The sequence below is a fragment of the Carassius gibelio genome, chromosome B23 (assembly GCF_023724105.1).
Source record: "Carassius gibelio isolate Cgi1373 ecotype wild population from Czech Republic chromosome B23, carGib1.2-hapl.c, whole genome shotgun sequence".
NCBI lineage: Eukaryota > Metazoa > Chordata > Actinopteri > Cypriniformes > Cyprinidae > Carassius > Carassius gibelio.
In genome coordinates this window covers 26397178-26422900 of record NC_068418.1, presented here as the reverse complement: position 1 = coordinate 26422900, position 25723 = coordinate 26397178, and the positions used below count along the sequence as shown (strand labels likewise).

The 25723-nt window shown below is 35.1% G+C and overlaps 1 protein-coding gene across 1 annotated transcript; it reads right to left on the bottom strand.

The window, feature by feature from the left end:
* Window positions 1-17143: 17143 nt before the first annotated feature.
* ednrab (endothelin receptor type Ab) lies at window positions 17144-25050 on the bottom strand. The gene is made up of 8 exons (XM_052594551.1): window positions 24922-25050; window positions 22219-22657; window positions 20788-20915; window positions 19157-19355; window positions 18777-18929; window positions 18559-18692; window positions 17951-18059; window positions 17144-17866 (listed from the first exon to the last, which is right to left on the bottom strand). The coding sequence occupies exons 2-8, from the start codon at window positions 22630-22632 to the stop codon at window positions 17723-17725; spliced, it is 1281 nt and encodes a 426-aa protein (XP_052450511.1). The 5' UTR covers window positions 22633-22657; window positions 24922-25050; the 3' UTR covers window positions 17144-17722.
* Between the last annotated feature and the right edge of the window lie 673 nt (window positions 25051-25723).

The following is a 25723-nucleotide window of genomic DNA, read 5'->3' as shown; positions in this document are numbered from 1 at the left end:
TGACACTGGAGACTGGAGGAATGATGCTGAAAATCACAGAAATAAAATAGTGAAGTGAAGTGAAGTGACATTCAGCCAAGTATGGTGACCGATACTCAGAATTTGTGCTCTGCATTTAACCCATCCGAAATGCACACACACAGAGCAGTGAACACACACACACACACACACACACACACACACAAATAGATTTTAATGTATAAATTTGGTTTTACTTTATAATAATATTTAACTTTTTTCCCCTGTATTTTTGATCAAATAGATGCAGTTTTGATGAGTAAACTCCTTTAAAAAAAAAAAAAAAACATAAAAAAATCATTCTGGTCCCAAACGCTGACTGGTGTGTGTGTGTGTGTGTAGCACTTACACACTAATCCTCATAATAATAAAGATGTTAAATACTCATCTGAGGAGGAAACAATGTTGCATCATAATGAAAGGATGTGTGACGTACACTTTTCTGTAAACTGAGCCAAACATTTTTTCACTTATTTAGGGTAGACTAAGAATATTTACTGTATTGCGGAAGTTAGTTCATACTTAGATATAATTTTATATGCAATATTAACTTTTCTTTTCATCATCATCTTTAAGAGTTCATGATAATTTCTATTCAACTTTATTTCTCAGTTGATTACTCCATCCACAATTCATAAAACACAACACATGCAACTGAGGTACAAGAAGGCTTGACTTCCAAAAGTCATTGAAATCATTTAAAAATCAAATCGACAGGTTAAAAAAAGCTGAACTGTTTGACAAAAACTTCCTGCCAATGTCCAGATCTGAATTTTACAAAATTACAAATAGACTCCGAAGTCCCGATCTGAATCAACAGAGTCGCGAACATGCTCCGAAGTGCCGATCAGAATCAACCGAGTCGCGAACAGGCTCCGAAGTGCCGATCTGAATCAACCGAGTCGCGAACAGGCTCCGAAGTGCCGATCTGAATCAACCGAGTCGCGAACAGGCTCCGAAGTGCCGATCTGAATCAACCGAGTCGCGAACAGGCTCCGAAGTGCCGATCTGAATCAACCGAGTCGCGAACAGGCTCCGAAGTGCCGATCAGAATCAACCGAGTCGCGAACAGGCTCCGAAGTGCCGATCTGAATCAACCGAGTCGCGAACAGGCTCCGAAGTGCCGATCAGAATCAACCGAGTCGCGAACAGGCTCCGAAGTGCCGATCTGAATCAACCGAGTCGCGAACAGGCTCCGAAGTGCCGATCTGAATCAACCGAGTCGCGAACAGGCTCCGAAGTGCCGATCTGAATCAACCGAGTCGCGAACAGGCTCCGAAGTGCCGAACTGAATCAAAACAATACATCCTAAAAGAGTTATATATTTTTTTTTAGAAAGAAAGAAAGAATCAATTTTACTGACCCCAAACTTTTGAACTTTTCATTCCTCAAAGAATCCTGAAAGAATATCACAGTTTCAGCAGCACAACTCTGATAATAAATCATCATATTAGAATGATTTCTGAAGATCATGTGACACTGAAGACTGGAGTAATGATGCTGAAAATCACAGAAATAAAATAGATTTTAATGTATATTAAAATAGAAAAATTTGGTTTTACTTCATAATAATATTTAACTTTTTTTCCCCTATATTTTTGATCAAATAGATGCAGTTTTGATGAGTAAAAAAAAAAACATAAAAAATCATTCTGATCCCAAACTCTGACCGGTGTGTGTGTGTATGTGTGTGTTGCACTTACACACTAATCCCCACAATAATAACGATGTTTTGACAAAATGAACTGTTTGACAAAAACTTCCTGCTCCGATGTCCAGATCTGAATTAAAAAAAAAAAAATACAAGTAAAAATTATAGTAAAAACAATTAAGATTGATCTTCCTCTATATTATATTAACAGCCTAAGCACCATAAGATCACCTTTACACTATAAAAAAACACTATATTTCAACCTATATTAATAACCTGTATGTATTAAAAAACAAAGAATACCGTTTTTAACAAATTCATTCAACACGTTATTAAATTATAATTAGTTTTTAAACACTTAGCCTACAGGAACTTTCAGAGCTGATTTCAAAGTTACTGCGTTTTTAAAACAACTGTATGAAAGACTCCGATCACGTATCTAAAAATAAATCGCTATAGTAAAAGAGAAATAATAAGAGGAGTGAAGTCTCTGCAGGGGATCATAGAGAAACAGCGCCACCTGCTGTCGACACGCGGCTATTGGTAGTGATGCTACAGTCAAAAATCAGTAATAATTCAAACTTATCAAAATAAAATATATAAAATAATGGTTTCTATTTTAATATCCTTTAAACTATCATTTATTTGTTTGATAAAAAAACACATACTAAATCATTCTGATCTCAAACTCTGACCGGTGTGTGAGTGTGTGTGTGTGTGTGTGTGTGTGTGTGAAGCACCTAATAAGTAAAATTTATAATGACGAATTAATAATAAAATGATAAATTATCATATAAAAATCAGAACAGATACAGGGTTATTATTAAAAACTACAGCTATTAGGAACACTTGTTAAAATAAAGCTTAAATCAAATAAAAAATAAAATACACGGCTGCTTTGGCAATTTCTTGAAATTAGTGGAAGATCTAAAATTACTAACTGGAAATTTAAAAAAAATCTTAAATTTTAATGAAACATAAACAGTGATATTAAAATAGTACTGTAAATTACAAAAGCACATACTATTTCTAAATATATATAAATATTTATTTAATATTTAAAGGAAACTCAAAATATTGAAAAATGAAAAGGAATTCTAAATATTATTGGAAACCATAAGTATAAGAACAATACTGCAATAAGATTGGTTCCAGGAGCTTCGCTGAATAATAATATGCTGCTTTACTTCAATTCAGGTAAAGTTTTCATAAAGATTATTTTGAATATTTCTGTTAGCATTATGCAGAAGTGAACAGGTCTTCACTGTACGTCTGAGTGTCTTTATTATCTCACCGCATCACAGCATCGTTTGCTAGTACTCTGTTCCTGTGCTCTGATTGGCCGCTGCAGGCCCCGGGTCACTGTCACTCTCCCAGAAGGAGGAGGTGAAGCCAGCGGGGGCGGAGACTGAGTGGGGCGTGTCCGTGTAGCACAACCCCTGGTACCGCCCCAGCCGGGAGGCGGAGACTGAGTGGTGCTCTTTGGACGTCCCAGCCATAGACATATAAACACCTAGACGCCTCATTGGCCGCTCGACTGCACGTCAACGTCGCCGCCATATTGCAGCGGGCAACTCTCATAACGCTCTCACATCAGGAAAAAAGAAAACATACCAGACTCATCGACAGATTGGACACCTACAAACCGTCACACGATAATAAAAACGGATCTCGGGGTGTTATCTTTCACAGGTAAGACTCAGCTGTTGTTTCTCGATGTTTTTTGGTCATTTGTAACATTATGTTGACAGCCAGTGTCAGACTATTAATAAATAGCTAGCGATATCGCTAACGTAGTTAGCAGTGAAAGCTGAGACTTTATAAGAATTCAAAGTTTAAGTGAATTATTATTACTTTTTAACTTATATTGCCGTTTATATAATAAACTAAATGGTGTTATGAGCACAATATAGAGTGAGCCCTTTGACTGTCTAGATTAATGATGGAGCTAAAGCTTCTCTCTTTAATTTCACTACCGTTACTTATTTACAAAGATTGACTGGTAACACTTTAGAAGTTTAGAAGTTAATGTTAGTTAATTCATGATCGAACATGAACAAACAATGAACAAACTGTGAACTTATTCTATGTATTCTTTTTTCTTCCCTTTTAGCCATTAGCAAACAGGACAAGGACAGCCTTAAGGAAAGCTGAGGAAAGCTGTTCTCAGAGACGAGACTATACCTCCACAGACTAGTGTTGTGTTTGTATTAAACCCAGAGCAGCCCTGAATGAATCGACAGAATGACCAGCTCATATTCTAAAGCCATTAATCGTTTGAAAGCATTCATTTATACCAGAAAACAAGACAGAAATACTAAGGAAGAAAATCTGTGCATTAATCACTTAATCGTTTGATTCGGATTCATTCAGACATTTCTAATAATGTTGATACAAATGCTAATACTGCACTCATGTTTATAATAAAAGATGACATAATCATTCCTAAAAAAAAAACTTTTAAACCCAGCAAAGAAATAATGGATGCTGCATTAAGTAATTTATTTTCTCATTACATACAGTCAAGTATATTACAGATCTCTTCATACTCGATATTAAATTAGATTGATTGGCGTATATCTTCAGATTTGAGAGGTTAAAGGGCAGAGAGCATGATCACTATACAGCCGATTCCTCACTGCTTCCTCACATCAGCAATAATCTGGAGAAGAAAGAATGATTACACTCTGTATTCCAGTGCTAAAATATGAACATCATGAAACCAAGACATTTGCAGGACATGCATAATTACCTCAGATATGAATTTTTATTATCTACTCAATATATTTATTTTTAGATTTTTATTGGTTCTTAAAACGGGGAAAAAAAATTCTGCCAAAGGTGAAAACTGTTGTTTTTCTGAGCCGCTGACAGATATTTGTTCTTGTTTTAAACATGAACTCCTTTATATTTCAGTAAATGCTTCTCGATTTAAGGATGTTCAGATATTTGAGCTGGAAAACAAGAGGAAGAGCATCATTCTCTGTGGTGAAGAAGAACACCGTGACCTTCATCAAATTAAAATCTCTTGTGTTTGTGTCCGAGTCGAACGGTGGCAGGTAAAAGAAAAGAGTAAAAAATAAACCCTGGACAATCTTCCTAAAACACACATCTGCAGGAGCCTCGATGATTATAAATATGCTTTATCTTTATCACAGTATCATTTCATCAAACCTTGTGTTCAACTCCATATTTATACTGAAAATAAAAGTAGCTGTGATCTTATTCTAGTTAGCGGCTCTGAAATCGAGTGACAGCTGATTGGTCGATTCACGAATTTCTTCACACACAAAGTGCTTCATATTCAAACACAGTTTAGATTAACACTCATATAACTGTATTGTCTGTGAGAGAGGAATCAAACAATCAAGTCCTGCGATCGTTTACTCTTCCTCAGCCTGAACAAGTGTTTTTTTTTTCTGCAGTTGAAAAAAACAGTTGACGGCACCCATTGACTTCTATGCTACAGGAAGAAATACTATGGAAGTGAATGGGTACCATCAACCGTTTGGTGTTTAAAGCATCATCTTTTTAGCATTCAGCAGAAGACAGAAACTAATTAATTTTAAAAATTAATATGTAAAATAAGCACACACAGTTAAACGTTTATTCCCAAAGCAACCAACTATGTGTCATTGTTTAACTAAGACTGAAACTACTAAAAACAGTTTTCTGTAATTGAAATAAAGCTAAAGTAAAATGATATAGATAAATCGTGTAAGCTACTACTAAATATTGTAGAAACTTAATTTTATGTAAAGTTGCTTTGCAATGATTTGTAAAGTAAAAAGCACTATAAATTAAATGAAAATAGTACTAAAATTAAAGTAGTAACTTTTTACAAAAAAGTTGAAATGCTAAAATTATTAAAACATAATATATAATGACATAAACATAAAGGCTAAAAAAAAAAAAAAAACTAATTCCTAAACCTCAAACTGCAACCATGAGGCTAAAAGCTATGCTATGTTTCACTCTGAGTAAGTGCTGTAACAGTTTATAAAGACCTTGATGTTGTTTGGACGCCAGAACCGTGTGTGTGTGTGTGTGTGTGTGTGTGTGTGTGTGTGTGTGTGTGTGTGTGTCCTGGATGTTCCCGTGTTTGGCTCCTGGGATGATCTGAATCCTCTCAAAGTCCCTCCCCAGGATGATGATGTCACAGTCAGAGTAGTGCGCCTGTCCCACGAGCCCCGGACAAAACAACACACACAGTCTGACACTGATAATCACAGAGAGTTCTACATATCATCTGAATCTAATGTTTTGCTACATTTTTATTTATTTATTTAAATCGAGGAATCAGAGTTTTAAATGTTTTCATTTCCGGTTAATAATCTCTGCTGCTGCTGTTACACTCACAGTCACGAACAGCTTGAATCATCTGGACTTTTTGAGTCAAATATTTTGGCAAATTTTTTTTGCATTTTTATTTTATATTATTTCTTAACATATCAGACAATATCTGCCTTCATTTTGCATGCATCTTTTTTATTTTCGCTTATAAACTTTTTGTTGCTCTTTTTGTTGTGTTGTTTTTTATCCTCATTTGTAAGTCACTTTGGATAAAAGCGTCTGCTAAATGAATAAATATAAATGTAAACTTATCAAATTATGGATTCGTTTCCTTACATGAATATCGAAATATTCAACTCAAATAAACACTTGTATGATGCAGTATTAGTATTAGAATTTAATTTAGGGTCCTGAAATACCCTGAACACTGCACAGAGGTTAAGATGACCATTGCTACAAAAATAAAATACAACATTTGAAACGTATTTTGTTTTAATTTTCTCTTACAAAATTATACAGTTACTGATGCTATGGACTGTGGGATTACTGACAGGCTATTAACAAAAATCTGTCTCTAAACCTCTTTTCTCTTTATTAAAAGTTGATCTAGACAAGTACATGATCGAATCAAATGTTTTGCAAATCCGCTCGAAAGACCTGATCTCAAATGATTCGCGAACCGCGCTTCGGAGTCCCGATCTGAATCAAATGTTCTGCGAACTCGCTCCGAATCTCCGATCAAATGATTCACTAAACGCGCTTCGAAATCCCGATCTGAATTTAATGTTTTGCGAACTCCGAAGCCCCGATCAAATGATTCGCGAAACGCGCTTCGGAGTCCCGATCTGAATCAAATGTTCTGCGAACTCGCTCCGAATCCCCGATCAAATGATTCACTAAACGCGCTTCGGAGTCCCGATCTGAATCAAATGTTTGGCGAACTCGCTCCGAATCCCCGATCAAATGATTCACTAAACGCGCTTCGGAGTCCCGATCTGAATCAAATGTTCTGCGAACTCGCTCCGAATCCCAGATCTCAAGTTATTTTCCAGTTAAAGTGCTATAGCGTTCATTCGCTAGCCGAAAAATGGCGGAGACCAAAAGTATTCAGATGTGTATAGTGTTCTTTTGTGTTCTAATTAAAAAAAAAAAATTATTTATCATTTCATAGTTTTCCCACCAACGAAAATAAAAAAAAGCGTTGGAATTGGGCTATACAGCGAGAGGAGGCGACAATAACTGTGAGGAAGGGTACTTTAGTGTGTGCTAAGCACATGAGGTCCAACCCAAGGTACGGTTTTTTTTAACTGCATGTAGATCACAAACCTCTTAAATTGGTCGATAAATGTGAACGTTATCGTGTTTTTATTCAGTAAAAACCGCAGCTCCCCCCTTTACTTTCATTTGTTTTAAGGCAGTCTTGCCCTCACTAACATGGCGGACGCGGTGACGTATCGCGGCAACGGCTCAAAGCGGCCAATGAGGCGTCTATGTATTTATATGTCTATGGTCCCACCGAGGAGACCAATGTCTCATGCAGCTCTAACGAGGTTTTAATATGATGTTTAATGAATCTCCCACGCGCACAGCGGCAGCGCCACCGCGAGCACGATCATCATCTTTAAGAGTTCATGATCATTTCTGTCCAACTTTATTTCTCAGTGGATTACTCCATCCACAATTCATAAAACACAACACATGCAACTGAGGTACAAGAAGGCTTGACTTCCAAAAATCATTGAAATCATTTAAAAATCAAATCGACAGGTAAAAAAAACCCTCAGGTCAAATATTCATTCATCACCAATGAATTGTTTGACAAAAACTTCCCGATCTGAATCAACGGAGTCGCGAACATCCTCCGAGGTGCCGATCTGAATCAACGGAGTCGCGAACAGGCTCCGAAGTGCCGATCTGAATCAACCGAGTCGCGAACATCCTCCGAGGTGCCGATCTGAATCAACCGAGTCGCGAACATGCTCCGAAGTGCCGATCTGAATCAACCGAGTCGCGAACATGCTCCGAAGTGCCGATCTGAATCAACCGAGTCGCGAACATGCTCCGAAGCGCCGATCTGAATTAACGGAGTCGACAACAGGCTCCAATGAGCCGATCTGAATCAACCGAGTCGCGAACAGACTCCGAAGTGCCGATCTGAATCAACCGAGTCGCGAACAGGCTCCGAAGTGCCGATCTGAATCAACCGAGTCGCGAACAGACTCCGAAGTGCCGATCTGAATCAACCGAGTCGCGAACAGGCTCCGAAGTGCCGATCTGAATCAACCGAGTCGCGAACATGCTCCGAAGTGCCGATCTGAATCAACCGAGTCGCGAACAGACTCCGAAGTGCCGATCTGAATCAACCGAGTCGCGAACAGGCTCCGAAGTGCCGATCTGAATCAACCGAGTCGCGAACATGCTCCGAAGTGCCGATCTGAATCAACCGAGTCGCGAACAGACTCCGAAGTGCCGATCTGAATCAACCGAGTCGCGAACATGCTCCGAAGTGCCGATCTGAATCAAAACAATACATCCTAAAAGAGTTCTATTTTTTTTTAGAAAGAAAGAAAGAATCAATTTTACTGACCTTTTAACTTTTCATTCATCAAAGAATCCTGAAAGAATATCACAATTTCAGCAGCACAACTCTGATAATCATCATATTAGAATGATTTCTGAAGATCATGTGACACTGAAGACTGGAGTAATGATGCTGAAAATCACAGAAATAAAATAGATTTTGATGTATATTAAAATAGAAACATTTGGTTTTACTTTATAATAATATTTAACTTTTTTTCCCCTATATTTTTGATCAAACAGATGCAGTTTTGATGGGTAAACTCCTTTAAAAAAAAAAAAAAAAAAACATAAAAAATAATTCTGATCCCAAACTCTGACCGGTGTGTGTGTGTATGTGTGTGTTGCACTTACACACTAATCCCCACAATAATAACGATGTTTTGAAAAAATGAACTGTTTGACAAAAAATTCCTGCTCCGATGTCCAGATCTGAATTAAAAAAAAAAAAAATACAAGTAAAAATTATAGTAAAAACAATTAAGATTGATCTTCCTCTATATTATATTAACAGCCTAAGCACCATAAGATCACCTTTACACTATAAAAAAACACTATATTTCAACCTATATTAATAACCTGTATGTATTAAAAAACAAAGAATACCGTTCTTACCAAATTCATTCAACACGTTATTAAATCATAATTTGTTTTTTCAAACACTTGACAGGAACTTTCAGATCTGATTTCAAAGTTACTGCGTTTTTAAAACAACTCTATGAAAGACTCAGATCACGTATCTAAAAATAAATCGCTATAGTAAAAGAGAAATAATAAGAGGAGTGAAGTTTCCTACCGTTCTGCTGTGTTTGGTCCTCACGCGCGTCTGACGCTCCGCGGCGCGTCTCCTCCCCTCACACGCGCGTTAACAGCGGTAAATTAATCATCTGTGCTAATTATTATACATTTACTTCATTGTCAGCTTCAGGTACTTCATTTATTATTGTTCAAGGAACTGTTTGAAACAAAAAAAAGGTTGTATTTCAGTGTCTCTGCAGGGGATTATAGAGAAACAGCGCCACCTGCTGTCGACACCCGGCTATTTGTAGTGATGCTACAGTCAAAAATCAGTAATAATTCAAACTTATCAAAATAAAATATATAAAATAATGGTTTCTATTTTAATATCCTTTAAAATATCATTTATTTGTGTGATAAAAAAACACATACTAAATCATTCTGATCTCAAATTGGTGGAAGATCTAAAATTACTAACTGGAAATTAAAAAAAAATCTTAAATTTTAATGAAACATAAACAATGATATTAAAATAGTACTGTAAATTACAAAAGCACATACTATTTCTAAATATATATAAAAAAAACATTTAAAGGAAACTCAAAATATTGAAAAATGAAAAGGAATTCTAAATATTATTGGAAACCATAAGTATAAGAAAAATACTGCAATAACATTGGTTCCAGTAGCTTCGCTGAATAATAATATGCTGCTTTACTTCAATTCAGGTAAAGTTTTCATGAAGATTATTTTGAATATTTCTGTTAGCATTATGCAGAAGTGAACAGGTCTTCACTGTACGTCTGAGTGCCTTTATTATCTCACCGCATCACGGCATCGTTTGCTAGTACTCTGTTCCTGTGCTCTGATTGGCTGCGGCAGGCCCCGGGTCACTGTCACTCTCCCAGAAGGAGGAGGTGAAGCCAGCGGGGGCGGAGACTGAGTGGGGCGTGTCCGTGTAGCCCAGCCCCTGGTACCGCCCCAGCCGGGAGGCGAAGACTGATGTGGTGCTCTTGGGACGTCCCAGCCATAGACATATAAACACCTAGACGCCTCATTGGCCGCTCGACTGCACGTCAACGTCGCCGCCATATTGCAGCGGGCAACTCTCATAACGCTCTCACATCAGGAAAAAAGAAAACATACCAGACTCATCGACAGATTGGACACCTACAAACCGTCACACGATAATAAAAACAGATCTCGGGGTGTTATCTTTCACAGGTAAGGCTCAGCTGTTGTTTTCTCGATGTTTTTTGGTCATTTTTAACATTATGTTGACAGCCAGTGTCAGACTATTAATAAATAGCTAGCGATATCGCTAACATAGTTAGCAGTGAAAGCTGAGACTTTATAAAAATTCAAAGTTTAAGTGAATTCTTATTACTTTTTAACTTATATTGCCGTTTATATAATAAACTAAATGGTGTTATGAGTACAATATACAGAGTGAGCCCTTTGACTGTCTAGATTAATGATGGAGCTAAAGCTTCTCTCTTTAATTTCACTACCGTTACTTTTTTACAAAGAAGAAGTGGTAACACTTTAGAATACTAGTCCTTTAGTTAATGTTAGTTAATTCATGATCGAACATGAACAAACAATGAACAAACTGTGAACTTATTCTATGTATTCTTTTTTCTTCCCTTTTAGCCATTAGCAAACAGGACAAGGACAGCCTTAAGGAAAGCTGAGGAAAGCTGTTCTCAGAGACAAGACTATACCTCCACAGACTAATGTTGTGTTTGTATTAAACCCAGAGCAGCCCTGAATGAATCGACAGAATGACCCAGCTCATTAATCGTTTGAAAGCATTCATTTATACCAGAAAACAAGACAGAAATACTAAGGAAGAAAATCTCTGCATTAATCACTTAATCGTTTGATTCTGATTCATTCAGACATTTCTAATAATGTTGATACCAATGCTAATACTGCACTCATGTTTATAATAAAAGAAGACATAATCATTCATAAAAAAAAAAAAAACTTTTAAACCCAGCAAAGAAATAATGGATGCTGCATTAAGTAATTTATTTTCTCATTACATACAGTCAAGTATATTACAGATCTCTTCATACTCCATATAAAATTAGATTGATTGGCGTATATATTCAGATTTGAGAGGTTAAAGGGCAGAGAGCATGATCACTATACAGCCGATTCCTCACTGCTTCCTCACATCAGCAATAATCTGGAGAAGAAAAAATGATTACACTCTGTATTCCAGTGCTAAAATATGAACATCATGAAACCAAGACATTTGCAGGAGATGCATAATTACCTCAGATATGAATTTTTATTATCTACTCAATATATTTATTTTTAGATTTTTATTGGTTCTTAAAACGGGGAAAAAAAATTCTGCCAAAGGTGAAAACTATTGTTTTTCTGAGCCGCTGACAGATATTTGTTCTTGTTTTAAACATGAACTCCTTTATATTTCAGTAAACACTTCTCAAGTTAAGGATGTTCAGATATTTGAGCTGGAAAACAAGAGGAAGAGCATCATTCTCTGTGGTGAAGAAGAACACCATGACCTTCATCAAATTAAAATCTCTTGTGTTTGTGTCCGAGTCGAACGGTGGCAGGTAAAAGAAAAGAGTAAAAAATAAACCCTGGACAATCTTCCTAAAACACACATCTGCAGGAGCCTCGATGATTATAAATATGCTTTATCTTTATCACAGTATCATTTCATCAAGCCTTGTGTTCAACTCCATATTTATACTGAAAATAAAAGTAGCTGTGATCTTATTCTAGTTAGCGGCTCTGAAATCGAGTGACAGCTGATTGGTCGATTCACAAATGTCTTCACATACAAAGTGCTACATATTCAAACACAGTTTAGATTAACACTCATATAACTGTATTGTCTGTGAGAGAGGAATCAAACAATCAAATCCTGCGATCGTTTACTCTTCCTCAGCCTGAACAAGTGTTTTTTTTTCTGCTGAACACTAAAGAAGATGTTTTTTTGAGAGCGAACAGTTGACGGCACCCATTGACTTCTATGCTACAGGAAGAAATACTATGGAAGTGAATGGGTACCATCAACCGTTTGGTGTTTAAAGCATCATCTTTTTAGCATTCAGCAGAAGACAGAAACTAATTAATTTTAAAAATTAATATGTAAAATAAGCACACACAGTTAAACGTTTATTCCCAAAGCAACCAACTATGTGTCATTGTTGTTAACTAAGACTGAAACTACTAAAAACAGTTTTCTGTAATTGAAATAAAGCTAAAGTAAAATGATATAGATAAATCGTGTAAGCTACTACTAAATATTGTAGAAACTTAATTTTATGTAAAGTTGCTTTGCAATGATTTGTAAAGTAAAAAGCACTATAAATTAAATGAAAATAGTACTAAAATTAAAGTAGTAACTTTTTACAAAAAAGTTGAAATGCTAAAATTATTAAAACATAATATATAATGACATAAACATAAAAGCTAAAAAAAAAAAAAAACTAATTCCTAAACCTCAAACTGCAACCATGAGGCTAAAAGCTATGCTATGTTTCACTCTGAGTAAGTGCTGTAACAGTTTTTAAAGACCTTGATGTTGTTTGGACGCCAGAACCGTGTGTGTGTGTGTGTGTGTGTGTGTGTGTGTGTGTGTGTGTGTGTGTGTGTGTGTGTGTCCACCTGGATGTTCCCGTGTTTGGCTCCTGGGATGATCTGAATCCTCTCAAAGTCCCTCCCCAGGATGATGATGTCACAGTCAGAGTAGTACGCCTGTCCCACGAGCCCCGGACAAAACAACACACACAGTCTGACTCTGATAATCACAGAGAGTTCTACATATCATCTGAATCTAATGTTTTGCTACATTTTTATTTATTTTTTTAAATCGAGGAATCAGAGTTTTAAATGTTTTCATTTCCGGTTAATAATCTCTGCTGCTGCTGTTACACTCACAGTCACGAACAGCTTGAATCATCTGGACTTTTTGAGTCAAATATTTTGGCAAATTTTTTTTGCATTTTTATTTTATATTATTTCTTAACATATCAGACAATATCTGCCTTCATTTTGCATGCATCTTTTTTATTTTCGCTTATAAACTTTTTGTTGCTCTTTTTGTTGTGTTGTTTTTATCCTCATAAGTCGCTTTGGATAAAAGCGTCTGCTAAATGAATAAATATAAATGTAAACTTATCAAATTATGGATTCGTTTCCTTACATGAACATCGAAATATTCAACTCAAATAAACACTTGTATGATGCAGTATTAGTATTAGAATTTAATTTAGGGTCCTGAAATACCCTGAACACTGCACAGAGGTTAAGATGACCATTGCTACAAAAATAAAATACAACATTTGAAACTAATCGTATTTTGTTTTAATTTTCTCTTACAAAATTATACAGTTACTGATGCTATGGACTGTGGGATTACTGACAGGCTATTAACAAAAATCCGTCTCTAAACCTCTTTTCTCTTTATTAAAAGTTGATCTAGACAAGTACATGATCGAATCAAATGTTTTTCAAATCCGCTCGAAAGACCTGATCTCAAATGATTCGCGAACCGCGCTTCGGAGTCCCGATCTGAATCAAATGTTCTGCGAACTCGCTCCGAATCCCCGATCAAATGATTCACTAAACGCGCTTCGGAGTCCCGATCTGAATCAAATGTTCTGAGAACTCGCTCCGAATCCCCGATCAAATGATTCGCGAAACGCGCTTCCGCTTCGGAGTCCCGATCTGAATCAAATGTTTGGCGAACTCTGAATCAAATGTTTGGCGAACTCGCTCCGAATCCCAGATCTCAAGTTATTTTCCAGTGAAAGTGTATAGAGTTCATTCGCTAGCCGAAAAATGGCGGAGACCAAAAGTATTCAGATGTGTATAGTGTTCTTTTGTGTTCTAATAAAAAAAAAAAAAAAAAACTTATTTATCATTTCATAGTTTTCCCACCGACGAAAATAAAAAAAGCGTTGGAATTGGGCTATACAGCGAGAGGAGGCGACAATAACTGTGAGGAAGGGTATACTTTAGTGTGTGCTAAGCACATGAGGTCCAACCCAAGGTACGTTTTTTTTTAACTGCACGTAGATCACAAACCTCTTAAATTGGTCGATAAATGTGAACGTTATCGTGTTTTTATTCAGTAAAAACCGCAGCTCCCCCGTTTACTTTCATTTGTTTTAAGGCAGTCTTGCCCTCACTAACATGGCGGACGCATTGACGTATCGCGGCAACGGCTCAAAGCGGCCAATGAGGCGTCTATGTATTTATATGTCTATGGTCCCACCGAGGAGACCAATGTGTCATGCAGGTCTAACGAGGTTTTAATGAGTTCGATGATGTTTAATGAATCTCCCACGCGCACAGCGGCAGCGCCACCGCGAGCACGAACGGCAGCGTGGCGAGAGGACGGATCCCGCGCCGCCACACCGGCATCTTCACCGACACCGAGCAAATCACGAACCCTACTATTCAGAAGGCTTGGCTCAGGAATATTAAAGAGGAGAGGCTCTGAATGTACTTGGAGCCTCAGAGCACGTAGACTAATTAAATATTCAAGAGCCGAACTTTCGCGATTTATCAAAAAGCAGAATAAACGTAATATAATTAATATTCATAGCCACAGGATTCGCTCTGTAGGCGTTCCGTTACTAAAATTGCGTTTCAGCCAATCAGTTAGCTCTATCGGGCGGACGTCACATTACGTATTTAATATTCATGTGTTAAACACTCGCAAGATTTGTTCTTTTGCGATCTTCCGTTATGAATGTAACATTAGATGTTATGCATAAATTATGTATTTGTTGTTGTTATTTACGTTTCTATTATAGTTTCAAAACCACGGGGCGCCGTTTGTAAAATAAAATGTGTAAGAAAAGTTGGTCAAATTCTGTTTAACTTTAAAAATAAACACATTTTAGAAGATTTACCTAAATAGGCTTTATGCTATTTTTTATATAGGCTACTATATAAAAATATAAGCTAAATCTAATCTGAAATCTAAATGTTTAATTAAATCGAAATCTAAATGTTAAATTTAAATGTTAAATATAAAAATATTTGGTATATATATATATATATATATATATATATATATATATACTTTATTTGCACAGAATGTTTGTCTAATTGTTTTAATCATTAGATCTGACAAAATGACAACAAAAACATTTTATTATTATTATTAATAATAATAATAATATTTTAAACCTGATTTCTATACTTTTCCAACACAAAACACATTCATATAAAACTGGTTGTTTCACGAGTAATTAAAACCTCATGTTATCCTTTTAATGGTTTTGAGAACTCGTAATTCTGACAGAAATGATTTCCTGGAAAAACAAAAATGTTCCGCTTTGCACCATGGAAAGTCAATTCTGTGGGAATAAAACCATAATCCCGACTCTGAAGCAGAAAGTTTCACAACCAACAGACCACACACTCTGACTTTGATAAACACACATAAAATCTTTATTTACAACATCTCAGAAAAAAAGGGCATTTCATTTTAAATTCTTCTCACAGCTGTTTATAGACCTACTGACTAATATATATAAAATTTGAAAGTGAAGAAATGTAATTGAGCAAAACAGCAATTTATCCCAATGGAAATGTTTTATACATTTAAAGTTTGATATGTAATTTAATGTTACTTAATTCTTCAGTTTCTAATAAACAGCTTCACTTTGACCAACCGGTTGAGTAATCGAGTAGTGAAACACAAGTTGGCGCTAAAGTTGAAAAAAAAAACGGCATGTAAATAAGGCCTGCGTCACGTTTACGTCAACCCGGTTTATTTTCTTAACAAAGTTGAACGTAAACAGTAAAAGAAAGTGGCTGCACATGACATGTCCCAATGTAAATGGCTGTAAATCTGACATATTTTGTTTACAGTAGTGATATGAGAAACTGAGGCTTTCGAAACTCTGAATCAATTTAAGTTGCGCAAAATGATTTGCTGTTCCGAACCTATATAGTTATAGTTAGTTATAAAGATGAAACATTTACAACATCCGATTTATGAATAACGTTTTTTTTAACTAACAAATTTGAGAATGTTATTAGTTTGTCGAACATTTAAAAAAAGTTTCAGAAAGACGTTTCAGATAAAAAGTCTCATGAACATTATACAAATAAAATGTTTGTGCTAATGTTTTGAGAACATTATTAACATTGAAACATTTTTTGAGATAAATGTCCAATTAAACGTTTAAAAAAACATTCCATTAACAATGTATGAATAATGTTTTTGTACCAAATTTTGAGAATGTTATCGATTGTGTAACATAAAAAAAGGTTATACGAACATCCGACTAAAATGTTTCCGAAAAAAAAAATATTTATGTGCTAAATTTTGAGAATATTATAGTTTCTGTAACATTTAAAAAAAAAAACTTCTTAGGAACGTCCAACTAAAACGTTTGTGAAAAAATGTTCAATGAACAATTTTAAAATAACTTTTTTTTGTGATAACATTTTGAGAATGTTATTAGTTTGTCTAATATTTCAAAACTTTGAATGCTTAATGAAGACATTTAAGAAAAAAAATTGTGCTAATGTTTTTGAGAATATTGTTAGTCTAACAATAAAAAACGTTAGCTGAATGTCCGACTAAAATAATGTACAATTTTTTTTCTGCTAACGTTTTGAGAACATTATTACTATATTTAACATTTTTAAGATTTTCAGATGAATGTCCAATTAAACGCCTCATAAAAACATTCCATGAACAATGTATGAATAACGTTTCTGTACAAAATTTTTAGAATATTATAGTTTTTGTAACATAAAAAAAAAAATGTTATATCAACATCCAACTCAAACGTTTCCGAAAAAAATGTTTCTGTGCTAAATTTTTTTAATATTACTAGTTTAACATGTAAAAGAAAAAAAAAACTTTATAGGAATGTCCAACTAAAACGTTTCCGAAAAAAACTGTTCAACTAACGATTTTTTTCTGTGCTAACATTTTGAGAACGTTATAAGTTTGTCTAACATTTCAAAATAAGTTGAATTCTCAACTAAAACGTTTCAGAAAAAAAAACTTTTTTACGCTAATGTTTTGAGAACATTATTAGACGAACAATTTTAATTCAAACATTTAAGAAAACACATTCCGTGAATTATGTATAGCCTAAGTAATGTTTTTGCGTGAAATTCTGAGGACGTTATTAAAGACCAGATAACGTTGAATGAACGTTCTATAAGCGTTACAGGACGAACGTTTGTTTATAACTTTGAGAGAACCTTTTCAAAACGTTCCCTATTAGCTGTAAAACATTTGACATCACATTAAAAACGCATGTTTGAGTTTACAAAATATGATGCATACACCAAAAAAGATGCATTTTCTTTGTCATAATAGTATGCACACAGTTATCCAGTGCAGTAGATATAATAATATAAACATTATATATTGCTTTCTCTGTAGTCAGGGTTGAAACAACATGTGTGTGGTTGAGGTCAGTTGTAGCTGTCCTTGCGCAGTGCTGTCCGGTCCGATAAGCCGTTCTGATCAGGGCTCTTGTACTGGAAGCTGGTCCCGTTCAGAGGCACAACGCTGCTCAAGATGGAGCCGGCCGGATAACACCAGCAACACAAACACGACTGACAGAGACAGAGAGACAGCAGAGATTAGACCATCACAGCATCACGGCGCTCTCTTAGCACACTCATTACAGCGCTCTGTACCCTGAAGCAGTTCTTGAACTTCTTGCTGACGAAGTAGAGGATTATGGGATTGATGCAGGAGTTGATGGTGGCCAGGTTTATACTCAGGTAATCAAACACCAGCAAGAAACTGCGACACAAAACAACACAAGCCGGTGAAAATCAAGATTACTAAACAGATTAAAGAATTGCATTTCTCCAGAATCGGCGACAGGAACATGTTTCTTCTTATTTCATTGATGCATTAGTATAAAACACGCTGTTGCTTTGTGTGTGTCAGGGTTATTATAATTAATTAAAAATAAAATCATGACTTTTTTTTTTTTACTTTAAATAGAATTGAAAAATGTAAACTTATTTTATTAAAATGTAATTAAAATAAGTGTGTGTGTGTGTGTTTGTGTGTGTGTGTGTGTTCGTATGTATATGTGTGTGTGTGTGTGTGTTCGTATGTATATGTGTGTGTGTGTGTGTGTGTGTTTTTTTTTGTGAGTGTTTTGGTTTATGTATATATGTGTGTGTATGTGTGTGTGTTTGTGAGTGTTTTTGTTTATGTGTGTTTGTGTTCGTATGAATGTTTGTGTGTGTGTGTTTGTCTGTGTGTGTGTGTGTGTGTGTGAGTGTATTACTTCAGCAGGTCGCAGCGGCCGACATCGTTCTGAAAATACACCATCTTCTTCAGGATGCGACTGAGATGCAGCGGAAACCAGCAGAGAGCGAAGATCAGCACCAGAGAAAACACGGCCTTCGCCACCTCACGCCTCTGCTCACACACACACACACACACACACTCATTATAACGATGGTCTCAGCTGGGTCGTTCAGCACTGAGTGTTCGGTTCTTCACCTGCTTCAGGTGTTCGCTCAGAGAAAACTTCAGGCTTCCCTTCCTGTTGCTCAGCATCTCACAGGTCATGAGTGTGTAGAAGACGGCTGTACACACCAGCGGCACGCAGAAATAAAAGCCAAACAACCACCAGACCTTCACGTCCCTGTAGAACTGCACACACACACACATCTTCAGTCAACATATAGAATCTTATGTAACATAAAATTATATATAGATATAGACATATACGCATTTGAAATATACTGTATATCATCTGAATGATCTATTTTCTAATATAATACTTTTTTACTTCTAATATATTGTATAGATCTTGTACACGTAAGCGATCTGAGTGTGTAGTATCAGATATGAGGGAACACGGCTGTGTGTGTTCTTACGGTCATGAAGGGCGTCTCTGGTTTCAGCATGCAGGTGCGGATGGTGACGTTGTTGTAGTCGAAACTGACCATTTTGAAGCCGATGGCCTCAGGAACGGCCAGAACTAGAGCCAGCAGCCAGATACACAGGATCTCCACAGCCGTGGACACAGGGATCCCCACACCCTGAACACGACTCCAGGACGCCACCGCACGGTACCTGCACGCACACACACACACACACGCACGCACACACACACACACACAGACATCTGCTCTTAGAGACCCACACACACTCCAAAGGCTTATGTTGTCAGATACTTGTTTCTTGCAAAACCTTGGGAGTCTCCGGCTAACACTCTCACAACTTTCAGGAACGTCATTTTTTTATGTATTTTAAATTCAATGTAAGTGTTAGATAAAATCATTCTTGAACGTTCTTATAACTATTACAGTGTTTTCAGCTGCTTACACACATTTTCAAAACTTTTTCTATTCAGGAATTGCACACACAAAGCACAAAACGAAGCACTGCTGTAACCATAACAAGACATTAATATAGCATTTTGTGCAATTTGATTTAAAAATGTGTTTGAAGTTTTGATTCATGCTTATTATTATTATTAATTAAATTTTTTATTTTGACGTATTTTTTTGATACGTTACCATTGTTTGCTATTCGGAAATCTTGGCTTTCATTTTGTGCAATTTAATTTTACTTGTGTTTTTCAATTTTGGTTTGGTGCATGTTATTTTTTTGATCCGTGATTGCAATACATTTGTGAATACAGTATTACACAGAACAGAAGAAAGCACACAGGTGTGTAGATGTGTGTTTATTGATTTGATGAATTAGTGCGGCTTAGTTGAAAAAACGACGTTCTCATAATGTTGAGAGGAAACATTGGTAGAACTCTGAACGTCCTCGTGGTGTTACTTGTATCTTTTGAAAAGTTCTAAATGTGACAAGCAAACGTTACACTAAATGTAAATGTTACATTTCGAGTGTGACTAAAGTTATTGGAATGTTGAAAGAAAGATTCTTTTAACTTTTACATCACATTCTAATCACGAGAAGAAACCTGGATATTTCAACTTCTTTCAAAACAACGTTCCCACAAACATTTCTATAACCTTAATATAGACAGATGAAAAGTTCTCAGAACGTTCTAGGAACATTTATGTGTCTCAAACAGTTTTATTTGAAAAATGATGTTTATGTAATGTTTTCTAAATGTTACTTGTTTCAGAACGTTCAGAGAACATCTAAAGGAGCAAAAAAGCAGTCTTGAGTCTCTGGGGTGTATTTGTAGCAATAGACAAAAATACATTGTAAGGATCAAAATTATTGATTTTTCTTTTATGCCATAAATCATTTGTGCTCCAGGGTCACACATTGTTTGCAAAATAATAAAATGGAATGTATCCCTAATGTTTGTATTACTAAGATAATATAAAGTTTCAGAACAGAAAATTTTTCATGGAAAATTCAGAAATAATCTTTTCATAAGTTAATGTGGGTGTTAGTAAAACATATGTTTTTACGTGACGATATTAAATTTATTTAATTTTCTTGTGTGTGTTTGTCTCTCTGTGTGTGTGTGTGAGTGTGCATGTCAGTGTGTGTGTGTGTTTGTGTGTGTGTGTGTTACCTGTCCACACTGAGCGCACACAGATTGAGAACCGTTATTCCGACTGACGCTTTCTGTAGAAATGGCATGAGTTTGCACAGGAACAGACCCAACACACTGTCATCGAAGGGCCACCGCATCGCCAGCAGCTAGACACACACACACACACACACACACACACACACACAGACTGTTAAAGCATATCTTCACAACCTGTGTGATATATTTAAAGAATAACGAATGAAGTGCTTTTATCTTCATAACTGTATGTGCGTGTGTGTGTGCGTGCGTGCGTGTGTGTTTTGAAGTGGGTTGTGTGTGTGTGTGTGTGTGTGTGTGTGTGTGTGTGTGTGTGTGTGTGTGTGTGTGTTTGAATGTGTGATGAGTGTTAGACTGATAACTGTCCAGAAATAAGTCTGTCTGACACACTGCTGCACGATTACCTGAAATAAAGCTGAAAAATATATATATTTTTAAATAATCTATTATTTTTAATAAATGTAAACAAATATAATATTTTTTATACATTCTGTTTATTTTGTATTTATATATTTTAGATAATTATAAGACATTTAAATAAGACTATATAAATACCATTGTTGTTTTATTGAGCTTTATAAATAAAAAATGAATAAATAAAATAAAATAGTACAATATATTCTATTCATTACATTATATAATACAGTAAATGTATATGATAATATAATAATAATCATAATTATAATAATAATAAATATTTTATATAATTATACAAAAATAAATTAGACTGTATTTACTTTATTTAATTACATTCATTTATACCAAAATAAAATCAGAAATAAAAAAACAACTGAAATATAAAGAAACCTAAATAGAAGCCTGGTAAAAACGCTTATTATTATTATTATTATAAATATAAATTGTTTTAACTAAAAATTAATTACAATTAAAAGCCAATTTTAAAATGATAATATAAACAATAATAATATATACTAATGTATTCTAACACTGAAGCTAATATTAAATAACACTGATCCAGGTATTTGAATCCTAAACCTATGAAGCTAATTAGACCATAGACTAACTAATCTAACTCTAGACTAATTAAAACACAAACCTAAAACCCTATTATTTACATGATTTGATTTGAGGACGAAACCAAAAAGCAAGTCTGAGTGCATATTATAATAAATGCACAAATCGAGTGATCTGATTGGTTCCTGACACCTGTGCTTTACAATATATTCAGTTATTTTAAATAGTACAGATATTTCAGAACTGTACAGTTTTTGTTGTACCTTGGATCCAATGAATGCAGTTTTGTGAGCAGAAGAGACGGTTCAATAAAACCCAAACCCCATTACTCACATGATTGGAAACTCATTTTTTGAGGATGAAACCAAAAGCCAATTTGTTTCCAATTAATGCTAATAAACCCACAGTGGTGCTGCAGTGATCTGATTGGTGGGTTACCTTATAGACGTTGATGGGGATGTCGATGGCGATGTAGATGAGGTCTCCGAGCGCCAGGCTGGCGATCAGAGCGTTTGGGCCGTTCCTCATGGTCTTGTTGAGGTAGATGATCCTCAGAAGCGTGGCGTTCCCCACCATCCCCACCACGAAGATGAGGCAGGACAGGATGGTGTTGACATATTTAAACAAGCCCTCGATGTAGGTCCTCCTCAGACACGCCGGGGGCAGCGACAGCGGCCGGACACCAACCGTCCCAACAGCTCTGGGGTCAGAGGTCAGGCGGTTCAGGGACCGGTGACCTGAGCTGGGGTCAGCGGAGAGCTGGAAGCCATCGGATGAGTTTGATTGACAGTTTCCTCCACCAATCAGCACACAGGATACGACGGCCATTAGCAGGACTTTAGGGGGCCACATCGTGGATCAAAGGCTCCTAGTGTCTCTACACGATACAAACAAAGAGAAACTGTTCTGGTTTCGACACAATGTGACTTTATGGGCGGCATCTGTGATGCGTTCAGTCAAAATCACATTTAGAGTTCCAATGGACGTCAATGTTTAACTTCGTTAAGCAAAAACCAACAAAGTGTGGATATTTTCAGAAAACGAGAGATAATATTTTAAGTCTTTTTACTTACGTACCAGATTTTGTAGATATTTATACTACAAAACAAGACAAAAATACTAAGGAAGAAAAAACATGACAACTATTGTTTGATATGCGAAAAATAAATAAATAAATGCAATAGATGTTTGCGTAGAGAAAAAATGCATTCTGTCAAACAGTTATAAAAAAGGAAGATTTGGCTGCGTATATAATGTGCATTGCATTTGAAAGATCTTAAAACGAAAAAGGTTTCGTTAACGTTCCCTTTAAGTTATGAAAACGTTATTCCAGTTTTTTTAATGTCAAGCATTAAGGAAACTTGTGTAATATTGCGAAAATTAAGAGAATGTTACTTTTGAATGTTCTCTGAATATTTTTTGAAACAACTAGTATTATTAAAAAAAACAAAAACGTAGAATACGTAGAAATAAATAATGTATAAATAACGCTTTTGTGCTAACTTTTTGAAGACATTGTTAATAAAGAACAGATTCCCTGCTAACAAAAATATGTTTTAAGTATGATTTGCTAACATTCCCATTAAATTATAGAAAAAATATTTTTTAATGCTCTCTGAACTTATTTTTATTTTTTTATTAGTTTTGTGAACATTAGAGGAACATTCAGAAACAGTTTTATAAATTAATGGAAACATTACTAAAATGTTCTCAGAGCATACTTTTGTTAACTGGGTTTTTAATAATGTTCTTTAAACGTCAGCAGAAAAAACATTTACAAAATTCATGCAACGTTTTTTTTTCACCCTGAAAACTTTTAAATAAAGTTCTAATAACGATTTTAATTTTCTTGGAATGTCAAGTTGGATGTTCTTCTATCATTTTTTTTTTTTTTTAAGTGTTACTACTCGTTTTAGAACAGTTGGAGAACGTTCAAAAGTAACATTCCCGTATTTGGTTGCAAAATTCAAAAATGGAATGTTTTTATACAAACGTCATTTTTTTATGTATTTTAAAATGCAAACACACATTTAGGTTTTTGGTGCACTTGCTCCATAGCCTTACATTGCTTTACATTTGATCAGTTTAATGAAACTCTCTCAGACGATGCACAGAATATCACAGTTGCTCACACATGTCAGTGATTGAGTCTCGAATGCAACACGCTTCTCTGGAAACTTAGAGGAAAGCCACAAACACACTGTTCACATCAGTTCAGCCGAATCACATCAAACGAACTGATTCACTTTGAACTCCAGCAGCAGCATTGGCTTTAACACGAGATCCTGGGCTTTTCCTCTGACATATATATATATATATATATATATTTTTTTTTTTTTTTATGAAATTTTTTTTTTTGTTGCATGTCATTTAGTTGCATGTTTTTTTTTACACATTTAAAATGTATATATAGAGTTTTATAAAAAAAAATTTTTTTAAAGTTTAGTAATTTTGCTGCATGCTTTTGTCATTTTTAAATATTTAAAATGTATAAATAGAGCTTTATTGAAATTTTAGCTAAACTTTATTTATTTAGTTGCATGTTTTTGTCATTTTGAATGAATTAACATTTGTATATAGAGTTTTATTTAAGTTTTAGCTAAAGTTTAGTAATTTTTCTGCATGCTTTTGTCATTTTTAAATATTTAAAATGTATAAATTGAGTTTTATTAAAACATTTAGCTAAAGTTTAGTCATTTTGTCATTTAAAAAAAAAAATGCCTGTAAATTTGTACATGTTTTAGTTTTAGTTGTTTTAGTACTTCAAATAAAAATGAGAAATGTTCCGTAAGCAATTAGCTGAAATATTTTTATTCAGCTTTAATTTTTTCATAGTTTTTTTTTTTTTTTTAATGGTTTTAGTTATGGTTATCAGAATAAAGATCTCAGTGTCTCTATATACGCTCAAAACTCACATTTCATAAATAATCTGAACTGCTATCCAAATGTATTTTATAGCTCTTTTAATTTCTCTATGTACTCTTTACTTTATTACTTACATGTGAGACGAAGTTAAACGCTCAAAAGTTTCCTGAGAAACCTCGGAGCACTAAAAGCATGTGTAAAATAGTAGAAAAGCAAGATTAGTAGTCAGTAAGTGAAGAGGCAGACGTGCAGTGACGCGCAGAAACACACACTGACCTTCAGAATGACGCTGATACACTCTTCTGTCTGTCTTTCTCTCCTCACGGACTGAAGCGCTGTGTGTCCTGAATCTACAGACGCAATCCAGAAGAACAGATCTGAGAGAGTTATCTTTAAACACCCTCCCCTCTCTCTCTCTCTCTCTCTCTCTCTCTGTCTCTCTGTCTCTCTCTCTCTCTCTCTCTCTCTCTCTCTCTCTCTCTCTCTCTCTTATCTGTGGGACATGGCCTTCCTTCCTATCAATTTTAAGACACACAGGCATTTTCATCAGGACCTTATCTAATCATCTTATGAAGAAAACAGAATAAACACTTCTTTTTTTTTTCTTCTTTTTTTTTTTTTTTGGACACGCACACATGATGTCTTCATTGTTACCAGTCAAAAGTTTGGAATCTATTCATGTTTTTGAAATAAGTATTTTCTGCTCATAGAGGCTGCATTTATTTGATCAATACATACTGTAAGAAATCTGAAATATTATTCTAATGTAAACATCTGTTTTCTGTGTGAATCTGTGTTAAAATATAATTTATTTCTGTGATGCTCCGCTGTATGTTCAGCATCATTCCTCCAGTCTTCAGTGTCACATGATCTTCAGAAATCATGAAAATATGATGATTTACTGCTCAAGAAACATTTCTGATTATTATCAGTGTTGAACACAGTTGCACAATAGTTTTGTGGAAACTGATGCATTTTATTTTTCAGGATTCACAAAACAACAGCATTTATTTGAAATAGAAATATTTTGTACCATCAGAAATGTCTTTAATGAAACTAATTGTTTATTATTCAACAC